At 43.1% G+C, this 18,561-nt stretch overlaps 2 protein-coding genes across 2 annotated transcripts in view; both read right to left on the bottom strand.

Moving 5' to 3' along the window:
• Positions 1-6,421, bottom strand: part of WTIP (Wilms tumor 1 interacting protein) — a 41,572-nt gene extending 35,151 nt beyond the window's left edge. Inside the window, exon 1 of the mRNA XM_012651483.1 lies at positions 6,344-6,421. Within this exon, the coding sequence (XP_012506937.1) occupies positions 6,344-6,421 (78 nt within the window). The remainder of the gene's footprint in view (positions 1-6,343) is intronic.
• Positions 6,422-7,307: 886 nt separating this feature from the next.
• Positions 7,308-18,561, bottom strand: part of UBA2 (ubiquitin-like modifier activating enzyme 2) — a 25,365-nt gene continuing 14,111 nt past the window's right edge. The window contains exons 10-14 of the mRNA XM_012651535.1: positions 16,633-16,788; positions 14,927-15,023; positions 11,429-11,534; positions 9,751-9,887; positions 7,308-8,158 (exon numbers count right to left, since the gene is read on the bottom strand). Coding sequence (XP_012506989.1) covers positions 7,977-8,158; positions 9,751-9,887; positions 11,429-11,534; positions 14,927-15,023; positions 16,633-16,788 — 678 coding nt within the window. The 3' untranslated portion in view covers positions 7,308-7,976. The remainder of the gene's footprint in view (positions 8,159-9,750; positions 9,888-11,428; positions 11,535-14,926; positions 15,024-16,632; positions 16,789-18,561) is intronic.

The raw sequence follows: 18,561 nt of genomic DNA, 5'->3' as shown, positions 1-18,561 counted from the left end.
CTCGGTGGCGCGCGCGGCGGAGGAATGTGCGCTCGCAGGCCCGGGCCGCGCCCCCTCTCCCCGCGGCCGTGCGGGGGGCGGAGGGACTCCTTTGCGGGGGCAGGAATGCGAGGAAGGAGACGGCGCTGCGGCCTCTGGAATGTGGGGGGAGTGGCGGCGCCGCGGGGGCCGCGCTGCGCCCGGAGCTGGAGGGGCGCGGAGGCTGCGCCGGGACGCGGCGGCGGCGGCGGGCGGGCTGGGGCCGGCCCTCGGGGGTCCCGCGGGCAGCGGTGGCGCTGAGCGGAGAGCCCGGGGCCCGCCGCGCTCCCGAGCCGTCGGGCCTCCGGAAAGATGCCGGATTCCAGCGCGGAGAGCTGGAGGCGGCTCCCCCAGTCCGGGCCAGAGAAGTCTGAGCTGGAGACGGACGTTTCCCACATCCTCCCCCTTCGGACTTCGCAGCGCCGCCTCCGTGTCTGGGCAGACCAGGCTGCTCAGCCTCGCGCGGACGGCGCTGCGCCCGCTGCTGTGCCCCGCAGCACACGGCGTGCCCCGCACAGATGCGTCCTCGGGACCTCGCGTGACCCCACGACCCCCGCCTGCCCCGGGGCCATGTGGCAGCGCACTGGCCTCAAAGCCCGCACCGGGCTGGTGGGGAAGGCGCCCAGACCTGGGAGCCAGGGTTGGGGGGGCTGTCCTCGCGCCGGGCCGCTATGCGCAGGCCCTCAGGGCCAGACCAGGCCGGAAGCAGGCCTCAGGCTCCGCTGTGGCCGCCACAGACAGTCACGTAGGACGGCGAGGGCTGCTCCCGGTCCCAGCTCTTGCCCTCGGGAGTTTGGAGCCAGGCGTCAAGGAGGCGCTCCTGAAAGCACTTCGCTGCCACAGGGCCTGGGCTGGGTGGAGCCACAGGGGCCACGTGGGAGAGGATGAGCAGTGACCAGGGCTTTGTCCCCAAGAACACAAGCCCTAGGGGAGAAAACCAAACCGTTATCTGTCATAGCATGGTGGATCCAGGAAAACAGTCTGGCGTGGAAGGGTTCCCTCTTCTCCAGGCACCCCTCACGCAGAGATTTTCGGGGAGGTGCCCATAGTATGTCAGAGGGCAAGGAGCCCACGTGGGGAATTGTCTTGGCCCAGACTGACCAGTGCAGTCTGGCTGTGGCGCATTGTCCTCAGCGGGCAGTGGAGCAGCGTCTGACCCCGGCACCTCCCAGAGCTTGCAGAATGCCAGCCCTGCCCCACTGGGCACAGGTCTGGGAGCAAGCACTTTGCGGGGCCGATATCCAGGGGAGCCACTCCGTGAAAAACTGTCTGCCTCTCTAATGAGAAAGGAAAAGTAAGTTAAATCATCTCACATTTCGCTGTTACATTATCTACTATTTTAAAATGAGAATATTGTCAGGTCTGGAGTGAAACAATTGCGCACGTGCTGCTGGTGTGTATGAGCGTAAGTTGGGATCTCCTTTCCGGAAGAGCAATTCAGTGCGTCAGCATTCTCACAAACAAACAAAAACACTCTTAGGAGCAGTAATAATGCTCCTTCTAACAATCTATTCGAGCAAGGGGAGTCGTCTAAAATGCAGACAATAACTTAGGCACAACAGTGTTGAGCACATTATTTACGTAAACTATGCTGTCCTAGGATCTCCCACCTTCCGAAAAGGAGCTCAGAGGGAGCTCTCTGCTTTTAAAGGCAGTTATTTAATATTAAATAACTGTTTCATCCCTACCTGCCCACTTAGAGCTTTCAAGATTTAAACAATATATTAGTGTAACCAGCTCCATGAACCCCTGTATCTTTTTCTTAATAATCCTGTCCCTTAACTAACTACTTGACCCTTTGAGTTGTTTGCTACAGCGCTGGGATTTTAAGTGTGAGCCACCACACCTACCAGGAAATGGATTTTCTACCAGACGCAGGAGCTGCCATGCTGAAGGAAGGCCCCAGGGCAGATTTCCTGACGCCAAGATTCTTCCTTCCCCACAACCTGCCCCCAGTGCGGGTACCCCTTGTAAGATACACCAGGACCTCACCCCCAAGGCACATGGCCCCTCCTTTAAAAGCCCATGATATCCCTTAGGGAGACAGAGTTGATGCAGCTTCTCCCATTCTCCCAGCAAGCCCCCTGTCCCTTCTCCCTTGGCAATCCTCATTGTCTCAATGATTGGATCTTTGTGCGACAAGCAATTGGATCTAGACTGAAACCCCCTTGTGGTTTCAACAACGTTAGTGTCCAGGGTCCGCTAAAACCCATGACTCCAAGAGTAACACATGAACAATAACAAAGCCCAGAAACAGAAACAACATAAAATGTTAAACGTTCCACGTTAGAATAAAGTACTTCTGTGATGTGGGAAATTCATTAAATAGTAAGTATACTCAAAATAATTTAATGATGTGGGAATCATATCATTCCAATGTTAAGTGGATACAAAGTAGTACTCAAAACTGTAGGATCTCATCTGTGTATTGCCTGACTGTTCTCCAGACTCCATCTTGTTTTGTGTCCTCCCTAAAGGCACATTGAGTGGTCTCAGCAGACTGGCTCATTCTGTCTGAGAGCCACGTTGGAGGAGGAGGAGAGGGACAGGGGCTAACTCAAAGGATCTGAAGCATTGTCCATGGACTACTGCCCAGCCTCCACTGATGCCCTCTCTGGCCTCCACTACTGTAGGAATGTTCCTTGTGTTTACCTCTCTCTGGCCATTTTCTTCCTGGGCCCTGTAGTGTGCTGATAAATGTTTAACAACCAGCTTTTGGGAGAGGAATTGCAGCCTTTGCCAATTACCATGGTGTAAATACTCCAGCCATGGCCAATTTCAAACTACCAATATGGGGTCACCTCCCAAGTTGGGAAGAGATGGGCACATCAGTTCTCGCGAGCCAGGATAAAAAGGCTTTGACACCCCACTGCCTAAGTCTCACTGTTGGAGAAAGGAGTGGTTTCACAACAGAATCGCTGGGACTTCTAGTTTATCATCCTCTCAAATTAACCTGAGTTCCCTTTGTTTAGGCAAATGGACACACTCAGGAGGCTACAACAGGATGTGTTCAATCGGTCTCATACCATGTCCTGAACCACCATCTTCTTCTGAGGACCCAGGGGCTGATCCTACCCAGACTGTCCACACTATGGTGAGTTTTTTAGGGATCCTCCCATTATCGTCGTCCTTTGTAACCTAGCTTCCACCACCCCTTATCTGCCTGGACCCCGATTATGGACATAATCCAGAGGTTTTTCCAGACTCTTGGGCCCCATATCCATCAGCTATGGCTGGATCCCTCGGGCTAAGGGAAGGGGAGGGCATGCAGTCAAACTGCACATGGAGACGTTGCTGATATCCACAGTTCTTTCTCTCCCCTCAGCCTGCAACAGTTCTCACCCTTATAGAATTCCTTCTGGGAGAGCAGCACCAATCTCTCACCTGCAGCATAAATTGCACCTCTCACAGTACTGGGCTCGAGGTACATGTTCTGTCCAAATATACTGGGAGTTTTCTTTGGGTGTACTCAAGATTTTTCCATCCCCTTTCCCCTCTTATCTGAGGCCCCACTCTTTCTACCAGATTGAGTCTAACCTCAACTTCCGCTGGTCCTGGTAACCTCCTTAGGCCTCTCTGGAGGCACAAGAAGATTCAAAGCATTGACAAACCATGCATGGATTGGTTTCCCAATCTAAGAATTAGGGTTAGGATATGACACTTGCAGCTTGCTCATTTTATCAAGGAGCAAGAGGATATCTTTTCTTTGAAACTTTGCCATGCACTCGGGAATGGGAATTTCTGCCCAAATTTTGTACCATGGTAAAAACCCCAGCCAGTCTTTAGCTTACTGGGGAGGACCTATTTGGGGATGCTCGGATGAGGAGAGCTTTTGGTATTACGTATTTGAGCATGACTTTCAGAGCTCCTGGAAGCTGCCCCTGGGACCACCTGGTAAGGCTGCCTCTCAGGTTGGCAGCACAACAGGATGTGGGTGCTCAGATCCCCAACCCACCACTTACTTCTGCCATAATAGCATGAGAAGTTGCGTTTCCATGCACACCAGTCCTTAGTGTCTTCCTGCTCTCAAAGGTTTCCACCCGGGTTGACGGCATTGGCAACATTTTCCACTGAGGGCAGCACAGAGTGGGAATGCAATTCATGTTCACAGGATGACTGGAAGGCATATTGTGCACAGTTCCTAAATTTCCTGAGATGAAACTGTTCAAAGATTTCTAAAGTACAAAGCCTGAGGACCTTCTTGAGCATTGTACATTCTCCTACAATTTTTGCTCAGAACCTTTCCTGATCTAATGAGTCATCACTGATTGCTAGACTTCTTATTATAATAAAATTTTTAAAGCTGGCATGAGTAAGAGACATTTAGCAACACTTCTAAAATTTTACCAGGAAATAATTGTCTTCAAAATATAACCAAACTGCACAGCAGCCTTGCGACCCTTATAGTTTAACTCAGTTGACTTTTTTTCTTCAGCAAAAGCAGTTCAGAGATTTCTCAAATAAGCTTTGGGCTGGAATTTGTTTTGAGTTGAATGTAGAGGAAAAAATGTTCCTTCTGTGAGCAGAATGCAAATAATGTTTTCCCAGTATGAAAGTATCTATAAAAATACTTCTCTAAATATATCCTCCCTGAAAATGGTCAAATGGAGATTCCGGACCTCAGGAATATTGCTTAAAAATGCAAAGAAACAGAAGGCAGGCCCTCCCTACCTCTACAGGTTATGATTACAAAGATCTGCCGACATTTTTCTTCCCAGATCTCTTGAGGCTTTCTTTTGCTTTTAATATTTTTATATATTATAAAAGACTAGCAAATAGCTTAAATTTGTCCTTGTTTCTTGGCGACAGGGCAAGACCACTTCAGACATGTGTGCCACTGACGGGCAATTTTCAGGAACAGGAACATCTATTATGAATCAAATGCTTTCTGGCAGCTTCTGAGTGGGCCATTAACCTAGTGGGAACAACTTGGTTCTCAGTTCTCTGGAGACGCAAATGAAAGAGAATTCTTCCTAAGTCACAGCCTGGCAACAAGGAAGATGGGTAAAGCTGACTTCATCGATGTCAGACCCAGGAAAATCCAAAACACTCTCATATTTTTCTATTTTTAATAATCTTTATTGCCTTTCTGACTTTAATTGTAGGATATACTCAATATAAAACCTGGAAAAGTTAAATAGGCACAAAAGGAAAATAGACTGCATGTGTATGTATTAATATGTGTGTGTGTATTCACTTTATCAAAGTTTTCAAAGCTGGACAGTACAATGAAAAATGTATATACACTCTACCTAGATTCAATAAATGTTAATTTTGCTATCTTTTCTCTCCAAATTTTTGCTAAACCATTTAAAAGTTGTAGATGTCTTTTTTTTTTTTTTTGAGACAGAGTCTCACTTTGTTGCCCAGGTGAGTGCTGTGGCGTCAGCCTAGCTCACAGCAACCTCAAACTCCTGGGCTCAAGAGATCCTTCTGCCTCAGCCTCCTGAGTAGCTGGGACTACAGGCACATGCCACCATGCCTGGCTAATTTTTTCTATCTTTAGTTAAGATGGGGTCTCACTCCTGCTCAGGCTAGTCTCGAACTCCTGAGCTCAAGTGATCCTCCCACCTCGGCCTCCCAGACTGCTAGGATTACAGACGTGGGGCTAAGTTGCACATGTCTTGAAGACTTATCCCTAATATCCTAAAAATAAGAACACTGGCCTAAATAACTACAATATTATCATATCTAACAAAATAGTTTTATCTTACCTACACTCATTCCATTTTCAAATTTCCAATTGGCACAAGAATTGTTAGTCATGGCCGGGTTTGGTGTTTCACCCTGACAAGCCCTACTCCCAGCTCCCCACTGATGAGACAACTCACATGGGAAAACCATGAATACAAGGCAAGATCTGAAGTATCTCCACCCTCCAGGGATAAGGAGGTAGCTTGGATCTGCCTGGTTTACTGTCCAGATGGACAGACCCCTGCACCTAGTAGTCAGACCTGCCTTGCTGATAAACCTGGATTTTATCAAAACAGGTAGAAATGTCTACCAAAATAGAAACACCTCTGCAGATCTAACTGGCACTTGTTACCATGTACGTTCAAAGGGGAAAGAACAAAAGAACAAACACAAAATACCAGAAACACACTGTTGACAACTGTGTCTAAAAGACACGGTAAGGTGTAAAGACTAAAGGGAATTTCAGAATTGAAATTTCTACAGAGCTTTTCAAAATAAAAAATTCCTAAATTAAGATGGCATCTCAAGATTATTTCATTTTATCTGTTAACATAGTTCTGTTACTTGAAATTATTTTTTCTAGAGGGAAATTAAACACCTTCTAAAAACATGAAAGCAGAGAGAAACTCACAGGCTCACGGAGCTGCGGATGGAGGTCCAGCTTGCTAGCAGGGCCCTCGAGCTGGAAGTCGGTCCACAGTGAAGGCATCAAGCAGCCTGCTCCTGAGGGCTCTATTCAACATGATTTTTCTGAAAGCTGTACTTCATGCTCAATTTACAAATTGGTATAAAACAAGGAGAGTTAATAAGCTGAATGGCAGAGTAAGAATTACACAAAGTATAATACAATGAATTATCAGTTTGAAACTTAGTTGATAGGTAAAAGGACTGCTGCCCAAAAAACCAAGGGCACAGGTATACAACGAAGGATTTTATCAAAACTGTAATGAGGTTCTGTTCTCTGAAAACACAAGGCACATCTGTTGTGTGATCAGAGTATGCCAAGGGCCAAGGCTCCTGAGGCAAGGAAGATGTGAGTGCTACTCCACCCAACACTGGTCTGGCAAGTTGTAGGCTGGAGTTGGGCCATGAATGGTACACTAAGAAGGGACTTTGGTAAACTAGGGGACAACCCAAAGACTGCAGAAAGGAAAGACTCCCTGTCTAGTATCTCAAATCCAAGGCTCCAAGTTAACTAGGGCTGGGCAAAGAACACTTACATGTTCTCGCCAAAAGGCCAACTGTTGACAATCCAAATTTTTAAAAACATTGCCATCAGAAGCTTTATTTTATTTATTAGTTACTTATTTAGAGACAGGTCTCATTATGTTGCCCAGGCTGGCCTTGAACTCCTGGGCTCAAGTGACCCTCCTGCCTTAGCATTCCAAGTAGCTGGGACTACAGACAGGCGCATGCCACTGCACCCAGCAGAAGCTTTATTTTAGAAGGTACTCATCTATGGCAAACAGTAGAGATCTTTTAAACCTTCCCACCCTTTAAGAGCTAATTTTTTTAACGGAAAGAATTCAGCATGCTTGCAGTGGATATGGCGCATAAACTCAAGGAGGCAGGAATAGGAATTGTGCAGGCCTGTGTAACAAGTATGCAGATGCCCATTTATTTGGTCCATAAGTATAGTCTTATTTGAGTTTTACAAAACATCAAATATAAATAACCTGAAACTGTAACAATACACAAAAATTGGCTTCTTACACAGACATACCAGGCAGTACAAGCTGAAAACTTGAGTACATTAACATTGTTTTACATTAATATACATAGTGCCAGTTAACATTTAAAAACAAGTTTCAATGCATAGCACTTGATACTTTTCTGAATCTGTTTCAGTAAGAGTATGAAAATGGTTAGATCTAGGCTAAAAATAATTCTTCTTCTAGCCAAAAATAAAGGCATAATATTTATAACCAGGTATCAACTTTACTAAACCACAATATTTTGAAACTATTAAATGATACCTAAGGATATTTACATTAAAAAGGCAACATGCATCGTGTTGTTTCATCTCATGACTGGTTATGCACACACTTTGTTCAAAGGGTTTTAAAACTCTATTCCTACTTTCAATACAGCATACCGTAATGTTTCTAATAGTTCTAGCAAAATGAATGCTTTCAAAGGGAGCAGAATCATTTTCAAGTCACTGGTGTCAATTTTTTCCCTTTGGAACAAAGGACATAACAAATAATCTGGTTCTGCCCAAATAAGCTAATGTATTAAGAGGGTGTGTCAAGAGGCATTTCTGTTCAATCTAATGCTATAACATCATCAAGCTCTTCTGTCTGTTCTATACGTGACCTCTTTGCACTGACATTCTCTTTCTCATCCAATTTCCTCTTGCGACTTCTCTCTTCTTCACTGATGTCAGCATTATTTGAAGAACCTTCTTCGTCTGAATCAACTATGAGCACATCATCTTGCTCTTGTGCTTATTTCAGAAAAAAAGAAAAAAGTGGTTACAAGTGTGGAGTTACTAGTGACTCACCAATATTTTATTTAATTGAAAGCTAACTCTTCTAATATTCACCAACCTTAAGAATGGCTACCCTTAGGGAATCTTCACTTTACACATCACATATTTCCATACTATTTAAAATGTTTTATAACAAGCACCCATTTCTCTTCTAATCAAAACAAAAACTTGTAACAAACATTATTAACTCAAAGTTATCATTAAACTTCCTTGATTCTATCTCTACCTTCTCCAGCAGAAAAGCGGAGGGTGCATATTCTAATAATGGTAGTGGTGGTAACAATAACAAAATATAGCACTTACAATGTGCCAGGAACTGTTCTGAGCACTTTGCATATAACAACTCATTTAATCATCACAACAACCCTATAAAGAAGATAATATTATTATCCATTTTCCAGAAAAGGAACCCAAGGTACAGAGAGACTGACTTCCCAAGCTCACACAGTAGCAGAGGACGAGGCCAGGATCCAAACCCATGCGGTACAGCGCCACAGTTCACACTCTTAGCCTCACACTGAAGGTGGTTTCATCTCCCCCTCCACCAAAATCAAAGGCAGAACACCTAGCTTATTGCTGTAACCTCTAAAACCTACCCACAGTAGATGATCAGTGAATACATATTTCAAATTATGATTTTTAAAAAACCACCATAGCCTCCTTCCTTAAAGGAGGATGATGAAGCTTTCTAGTTTCAGTGGGAAAAAGCAGGTCATGAACCAATGGCCCCTAGGTGGACCACACTCTAAAAGTCTGTCTCCTAAACTCTCGAGAGAACATTAGATCCAAGAGTAAACATAATCTAAAGAATACATACCAAAGACACAGAAATAGAGAAGTAAAAAATTGGTAACCTCGACTTCCTAACTAAAGAATAAAGGGACGGGGAATAAACATTCAAATCAGAACACAGTCAAAAATCAGTTTTTTGGAAAGGCCCCAGTTCCCGGCCTTGGAACCCGGGGAACAGATCTCTCTAGTGCACTTCACCAAGTCACACTGGTTATGAGGAAACCCTAAAATATTAAAATTCCATACTCACCAAGCATGTTTACTCAAAATAGTCAGATGCATTGAGATTTGTTGCTCCTAAATAAAACAGGAATACAAAATCCCAAACTACTACTACCTAGACTGAACTGACTTTAGGCACTAGTAAACTGACACTTCCAGTTGTAAAAACCGATTAACAAAAAGTAAGTGCTTTTATTTTCTATATGAATCTCCCCCAGCCGGGCGTGGAGCCTCACTCACATGATCCCAGCACTTTAGGAGGCTGAGGTGGGAGGATCACTTAAGGCCAGCAATTTGAGACCAGCCTCGACAACTAGTGAGACCCCGTTTTTACACACACACACCCCCACACGCTCGCATGCTTTCTCTCTCTCTCGCCCCCTCCTCCAGTCTTAAATGTCTTCAGGGTCAATACACTCAAAGCTCCCTTATAACAATCAATTCAAACGAATACACATCTCTAGTAGTTTTACGGATTTTTACTTTATGCTTGGCGGGCAATTTACAATTTGCTGGCTGGGGCCATGACTCACCTGTGGAGGTGGACGGCTGAGCTCCATCATCACTGCCATTGGTTATGCTTTTGGCAGCATCTTCAGCTTGTTTGGGCCCCACTTTTTCTGGGGCATCACCAACGACTTCAAATTCAACATCCTTTCCTAGGTCTTCACTGTAAGAGAATCATGCATTATTAAACAGGACTACTGCTGTGACTATGTACAGAGCAAAGGAGCACCAGCGACATACTGCTCCCCAAAGCTCCAAGTATACACTATGTACACACCAAGTATTTAGATTCTGACTTTCGAAGAGCTAAAATTATAATAAAAAAGACTACGCATTAGATCTTTGTGATAATTCAAAACTCTAACTGAAATGGTCAAATCACTGCACCTTTAAACCAGGGAAAGGCTTTAAAAGAAAAAACAGCTAAATAACTTTTATTGCTAAAGCAGACTTTATTTCTTCAGCTACTGTGTCAAAAAATTATACACACTATATTCATAACCTGATCTTGTTTACAGTGATTTGTTTTTAGGGGTAGGGTTACATGGTTTCTGGGTCCCCCCCCATCTTTATAGGTAGCACCCTGCTTTTGTAACGAAGTTTCCAAAAACAGGTATGGAAGTTTAATGCATGAAAGTCAAACAGAAGACTTACATGTTTTAAGGGGGGTTCTGTTCCCAGAAAGCTAAAAAATATGATTAAAAAAAAAACAAACCCTAATTATGCTTCCTCTTTTAGACACCATGTGACATTTCCACTTTATTGTACATGTCCTTCCACTGACTTCCTTCACGCTGAACACAAGCACACCACTTACATCCAGCTGGTGTCCACACAAGGCTGGAGACCACAACCTGGCACATCTGCCTTTGACTATGATGTAACTCTGAAACTTACACTTCTTACTAATAACCCACATTCGGCTGTTCCTGTCATTTTATGCTCTTTATACATCAAGCAGAAAATGCAGCTCCCTCCCAACGACCTCAAACACTACGTCTGTACACAGATGGCAATACTGGCAAGACAAGTGTATGCAGGCGGCAGCACCACCGCAACCCTTTATTGTTTGTTCAAATTCCTGAGTCAGGACGCGGTTCAGTGGTATCAGTGAGCATGTACAAAAATGCACCTTGCTCGACAGATGAATACACCAAAGTGGAGGACCATTTCTACTTTAACTGTGCCGTATACATGTATACATTCTATAGAGCAAGCACTGTGTCTTTTAAGTTGCCAGGATGTAAAATCAAATAAAAGAAAAAACACATGACTCAGGAATCTGTACAAGATAATTCTTAATATTCTTTTACTATTGTCACAAAATCCCAAATAAAATTATTTGCTTTGTGGAAGAAATATTCTTTCTCCTAGGGAACTTTAAAAATAATTGAAAAGTTTATTTCAGTTCAATTACGGAAATGAATCCCCTTCTGATGAGAGCTACTCAAAGGCCTACACGCTAGGTCTTTCCGATCAGCCGCCACTGATGAGTTTCCCCCGACCATTTTTTGCTCATCCCTTTTATTTCTCAATGTTCTGCAGGTCAACCTTTAGGGAACTCTGTGGCCAACTTGAGCAAGCAGACCATGCAATTTCAAACGAACAGTAGGGTTTAAGGGTAAGAAAACATTTTTTCCTCCACTTTTTCTGGTTTATATATTCGAGTAATTTCTTATACTTAAAAATATTGATAGTTCCTACCTATGAAGGATGTTGATCAATAAAGTATAGTCCTGAAGGAAGTCATCTGCTTGAAGCCGGCTACCATTTCTAATTCCAAATTCTGACAACTTCTTGTGATTATTAGCTAGGAAATGTGAAAGGAATTTAATACTTCAGTTATATCTTCATGGAACAGTCTGGTTAATTTTTAAAAAGCTAAACCCATGTTATGGGTTCACCCGTGTCTCCCCCAAATTAAAAGGTTTAAACCCTGACCCCCAGTACCTCAGAAATGTGACTGTTATTTGGAGACAGGTCTTGCTAAAGAGGTGATTAAATTAAAATGGGGCCGACAGGGTGGCCTCTAATCCAATCTGGCTGGCGTCCTTATAAAAGGAGGAGATTTGGATGCACAGACATCAGGGATGTGCACCCCCAGAGGAAAGGCCACGTGAGGACAAAGCAAAAAGATGGCCATCTGCAAGCCAAGGAGAGAAGCTTCCAGAAGAATCCAAACCACTGGCCCCTTGATCTCAGGCCTCTAGCCTCCAGAACTATGAGGAAATAAATTTCTGCTGTTTGGGCCACCCAGGCTGTGGTACGTGTTATGGCAGCCCTGGCAAATTAATACACTAAAATATCAGGCACTTAGGAATTTACTCAACTACCAAAACTACTTCAAGGGCACCAAACTGAGAGGTTCTGAGAACTTTTTCCCATTCAAACGAAATTAGCTTTGGAGTCCTGGACGAGTCAGAGGCAACTTTTAAAGTTGTCTGAAATATATTCTACTTGTCAAGAGGTTATCTGTGACAACCTCAGTAAACATTTTAGTAAACTGTACAACTCAAAAACAAAAGAAAACCTTATTTAAATGGATTTTTCATTTTTCAATAAATTCTAAATACTCTAATAAAGAACCGACCCTCCAGTAGAACTTTTAGTGTCACTACATTCCTACCCCGCCCCCTGTCCCTCCAATTCTAGGGCTTTCCTGCCTTAATTATCCCTCCCTGTCCTGAGTGTTCACATGCTCCTTTCTCCTGGCCTGTGAAAGCATTCGAATCTCATACAAAACCGATTCTTCATCTTGCTCCCAATTTACACTCCCTCCTCACAACTCTCAGTCCACAGACTGTCTAGAATCTGTTGACCTGGATCCCTAGTGCCTGGCACATAACAGGTAAACAATATAATGTATTTTAAATTCTGATTATCATGTTTAAAGGACATAATTTTCTACATAATTTCACTTTTCAGTACCATAATCCTTTTACATTTTATGGCTTATCATTTCTTTTATTGCTTGTAAGGAAAATACTTAGAAAGGTTTTCCCTACCTTGACACTCCCAAAATACTGAAAGTTTCTTCTAGCTCGTTCCCAGATTTCTCGTTTTGACTTTTTAATCTATCTGGAATGTCCTTGGAGACTATTTCCTACCCGGATTTCCATCTCCACGCCTTTTCATACATCTCCACTGACTACGAACCCCCTAGAAGCACCATCTTCAAAACAGAACCAGTCAGTGTGGGCTCTTATTTCGTGAATTCGCACCATCTCTGAAGCCGGAGTCCTGGCAACGGCCCTACACAGACCTAATGATGCGACTCCTCCTCACCTGTGCTCCAAATTCTGACCCTGCAAATCTCAAATCTGTCATCGGCCTCTGTCTTATTAAAATCTCTCATTCTTCTTCTCGTTAACTGGCTCCCTGCCTCTACCCTCACACCCTTTTGAATATACACACTGCAGATTATACTGAACCACATTACTTTTACACTCTGGTGGCAGTGAAATGCTGGGCCCCCAGGTGGGGGCAGGGGGGAGACCAAGTGAGAGGAGGAAGAGACATTACACATGACACAGAAAGTCCTCCAACTTCACCCCCTGCCAACCCTGTCATATCCCATCTTCCAGTGAAACCAAGTAACTGGCTATTCCCCAAATCATTTCGATTGTTTCGCAAGTTCATGCCTTTGTAAACGCTGCTCGTTCTCTCCAAATGCAGATGTTCCCTTTCCTGCCCAGAGGGTACTTACTTCTTCTGAACCAAGAGTCCTCCTTCCCCTGTGACCCCCTCTCCCTTCACAAAGCTGAATATACTTTCCCTGAGTTCATAGTGTGTATGTGCTCTTTCTGTAGCTATAGTTTTCTCTTCCACATGTCATTTCTGCTTCATCTTCATACCCCCCAGTGCACAGCCCTGTACTAGACTACTAAACCCCCCTGGTGATCATCTCGCCCTCTCCTTCCAGGTTGCAAAGCACTTCAAGCCAAGGACTGCTGTCTTATTTATCCTTGATTTATGAATACTTAAGACCATGCCTACAATACAAAACTCCGAACATATTTAAATAAATGCTGTAGCACCCTCTGTAAAACATGTATTCCATGGAAAAGGGCTACATTTTAAACCATTGAGATTCCTGACCCATTTCCCATTTTTAAACTAACATTTGAAAAAGCTGGCTAGAACTAAGTGGACAGCATATGATCATGGACAAACATTTTTTTTGTGTGTGTGTGAAGTCAGCTGGCTACAACGGGGCTTAAGCATTCAACTAGACTCCCAGAATAGAGTATCACCCAGCCAAAATATGGCCTCCAATTACACATGACCTAATATCCCAAATAATTTCTCAATAAGCAACTACAACCAAGAAAAATCCTGACAGTAAACCTTAAATTAAACAAGGCTTGACATCTGAATCTCCATCAGGATCTGGCAAAATATACTGAGTAAATGACCACTGGACAAATAGGTACGAATACGTCAATACACAGTGCCTTGAACCTCTGAAAGTAATGGTATACCGGCAAAAACTGGGATGTGGAGAAATCAATTGCAATGGTAACCCAAGACATGAGCTGCAAAAGTGACAGAGGTATGTGTGAGAACTTCTAAGTCCAATCGGACCAACCAGTATAGTCTGAAGGAGGAATAACTACAATGCAATTCTCACCAGAAAAGCTTCAACAGAATCAAATGTACTGCACTTTGTACAACAAACGCACTAACAAAATGGTGACCTGCTTGAACTTCTGAAAGGCAAGATGAGAAAGCCAAAACTGGGCACTGATTTTCAGCAATACTTTCTGCTATGTAGTAGTAGAAGGCAATCAAGGCTTCCCCATTCTTGGACCAAACCTCTCACAACTTCAGATTACCCTCCTCACTCTGATTTAGCAGCTAGAACAGTCTTCTCATCACTAATTTAGCTCCCAAGATCCATGACACAGGCAAGAAGGCTCCTTGGAAGTGGACAAGAGCATTGCAGTCACTGAAAATGGTCAGTATCTGTGTACTGAGTTATTGGGAAATAGTCCCTGAGACACCCTGACAACATGGAGTTCTGAAATCTGGAACTGTGGTGACCCCATCAAGGCAATGCCACCTTGGAAGAGCACCTCCATGACCAAACATCGTCCCTATCACTGAATAACATATGCAGTCAATGGATAAACTAATGTGCACTCCTTCCTTTAGGCAGTCTCCACCCACATGAGGGGAGTGAATAAATGCAATACATAATACCTTCTGTCTCTCCCTCTTCTGAAGATATTAGGATTGTTCCTTTCCCATCTTCAATTTGGACATCTGGTGCTACCATAGCAAATTTTTCTTTCACTATCTACAAAAAAACAAAACAAAACAAAAAACACAGATTCAAAATATTAATATAGGTAACTGAAGACCATAAAAACCCCTAGGTTTCTTTTCTATAGAAGCTCTTACCTCCCCCTCTATTGGAAAGGGACCAAGTCATTCTTTAAGATCCCTTACGACAAGCAGGAAAGCCATGGGGATTCACCAGTGTTCCATCCCTACATCTGACTATTGATGAAGATCAGATCAAACTTCCTCCAAATAGGGGACTGAGAATTCCTTGACTGGCTCTTGCTCTTTTGTCTTTCCCTGCAGATTAGGTAGTGGGCTATATAGTTGACATACTTCATCTCAGTCTCTGCCAACCCTGTAATGAATGGCAAGTGTCTGACGGAAAAATTGCTCATTAACCTGATTCTCACATAACCTCCCCCTTTCCAAATGCCTTCTCTCTTTAAATTCCAAGATGCGTTTAGAAGTGATAATATTCTGTTAAATCCTGCCTGCTCCTAAAAAAGAATGGACAAACTCTCTTTAGGTCTAATTATTCTATAAATAGAGGAATCACCTTTAAGCTGAAGAATCTGTAGATACTAAAGATAATTAATTCCTAGGAAAGAAAGTGAGGCAACCACCCCTCTGCTAGACCTATTGCTTCTCCTGGTCAAAACATGAGTTCAAACCAATCTGCCCCGTGGAACTAGTTCTGGGAGAAAGACCATTCACTCTCAAGGAGCATTTCCCCTTGGGAAAAGGACTATCCCCCCTCTCAGGAGGTATGTAAATATGCACCCTTATAATGGACACAGAGGAACAATCCAAAGTGATCCTAAAATGGAAAGTGACAAAACAAACAAACAAAAACCTCAAAAAACAAAAAACTTACCTAATAAAGAAACTATAATCTAGCCAACTTAGGAGGAACCTAAAGACCAAACCATATCCTAAACCCTCAATTCCCTCACTCCATCTCTAAAGGCTAAGCCAGGTGTGCAAAGCCTCAGGGACTAACTTACCACATCAGAACCAGGTCATATTAGATAAGCATGTATCATTGCAAAGCCTCAACTCAGACCTCAGAAATGATTTGACAAGAGATCCCTAATTTGGTGAGAGTGGGCACAGTCCATAATCCACAGAACCCAAAACTCTGCAGGTTACCCCTACCCTTTGATACAAAGCTAGCAATTGGGGCTTTGCTCTACTGGAAATGCAAAACTCTTCACCGCATGCAAATACGGATCTGTTCACTGCCACGGCCAGGACCATTCAAGTTTACCTCTGATCAAAAATTATAGAATTCACCCACTATCTGGGAAACAAAGAGCAAAGCAGTCTTCTGCTTATCATGATACTGTGCCACTGCTGTGCTGCCTGTGGTACATATTCTAGCCAAATACATCTATTCCTTTCTGGGATATGTGGCACATATTCTGGAACCACAGACCGAAAAGCCTGCAGGAATCCCAACGGTGGAGTAACCCAGGAAACTGGAGCAACAACATACCTCAGTAGCCAGAAGCTTTCAGAGTAATTACCTTAGTTTGTTATCACAGCAATAGTATAAAAAGACAAAAGGGAACTTGGATTTTTTTTTTTTTTAAAAGGAAAAGAGAACAAGCCCTTGCACTTACCTTATCCTGTAAAGTGAGAACAGTCACCTTGTGGACATTCAGCCGTACAGTCACCTCTGGCTTGCTGGCACATACGTAACAATTGGGGTTGGGAGGATCCAGTGCACAAGGCACAAGGAGCTTCTTTCTTGGGTTTGGTTGTTTATTTAAAAAAATCTTTGGAGGCAAAAAAAACATAGAGAAATCAGAAATGTGGGTTACAATTATATACACCATTACAATCTGAAATGTTGTTTACTGAACATCCAGTAGATGTTCCCTTCTAGAGGGCAAAAAGGCTCAGGAAAATCATGACAATCATGACTTTCTTAAGTGCCTGGTATTCCAACTTTCTTTTCTAATCAACTAATATGTAAAAGGCTGGGCTTACTGCAAAGACACCCCCGTGTATGATGCAAGACTCCACGTTCTTCGGCAACCTAATTTAGCAAAAGTAAGGGCATAGCCATACTCATCTCTGGTACCATCATTAAATCAGCTTCTGGGTATACTTCCTAGTGGTTATTCTTAATAACTTTAAGAAACCTCTTGACAAGACCAGTACACTCATTTCTCCAATTAATGATAATGCTTTCACAGATGTCTAGAACCAATGTGACTGCCTTTCTTTCCCAACTTTCTGATGATTATTATAACATTTATAAAATTAAGGAAAAATAATGTATTTCTGGCAGCATAGGTACCTATTTACCACTTCTCTAATATCCGAACAAAAACAAATTTAAGAATAAAGGCAAATACAAAAATTACACTGAAATTAACTCCAGCCTAGGCAACAGAGGGAGACCCTGTCTTTAAAAAAAAATGTTATCACTATTAATATTCACGCGAATATTATTAATCTGTCCTGGTATTTATTTATGAATGTGAACAAATGAAATCCAGACATATAGGTATCAATAGTCCAAGACTAGGATGGAGCTGAGCAGGCAAAGAAACCAGAAGGATGTTACAGGAAATAGACACTTCTGAAAGTTTGATAATTAGTATTGTGAGCTTAAAAGGATACTACAGCCATAAGATAAATTTAAGCTGCTATAAAAAGGTAGAAATTAAGGCCAGGCACTGTGGCTCACGCCTGTAATCCTAGCACTCTGGGAGGCCAAGACAGGAGGATTGCTTGAGTGCAGGGGCTCGAGACTGGCCTGAACAAGAGCAAGACCCCATCTCTCCTAAAAATAGAAAACTTAGCCGGGTGTTGTGGTGAGCTCCTATAGTCTCAGCTATCCAGGAGGCTCAGGCAGAAGGATGGCTTAGAGCCCAGGAGCTGGAGGTTGCAGTGAGCTACAATGACGCCACTGCACTCCACCTAGGGCGACAGAGTAAGACTCTGTCTTAACAACAAAAAAGGGCAACTGAACACCCTTTTTTAAATAAAAAAATAAAATAAAACAACAAAGAGTGCATCAATAATGGCACTGAAAAATAAGAGTACCAATGCAGACTAGATATTTTTTAGAAGTTCTTGAAAGCAAGTGGGTCCTTTTATTTCAACATTAAAAAGGAGAACATAAACAACAGTAAAAGTACTGGTTACAACATTTTTTAGTAAGTTTTTTTGAGCTGGTTAAGAAAGCAAAGCATCTTTAGACACATACTTAATAAAAAGAGTGAAAGCAGGAATCCAAGAAGAACATCCAAGTGGTGTTAGCTTTAAGAAATAAACGCAGCCCGCCCTCCACCAATGTAAGAACCGTTAAAATAGGGAACCAGTACATAAAAGCCGAACCTGAAAGGGGGAAAGAGTAAAGAGGAGAAAACTGTGTTTCCATAGAAACAGCAAGAAAAATTTTCTTAACCTTGGTGCTTAGTGGAGGGGGATATATCTTCCATATAATTCATTAGAATAAGACAGGGCTCATGTGGATTTGCTGTCTGAATGTATGTATGGGTTGAAAATCCTAAAGCTGAGAATTTAAAAGTGCTCCT

This window comes from Propithecus coquereli, unplaced genomic scaffold (genome assembly GCF_000956105.1).
Source record: "Propithecus coquereli isolate 6110/MARCELLA unplaced genomic scaffold, Pcoq_1.0 Scaffold358, whole genome shotgun sequence".
Classification (NCBI taxonomy): Eukaryota; Metazoa; Chordata; class Mammalia; order Primates; family Indriidae; genus Propithecus; species Propithecus coquereli.
The sequence above is the reverse complement of the archived record's forward strand: the minus strand, read 5'-3'. Positions and strand labels throughout refer to the sequence as shown.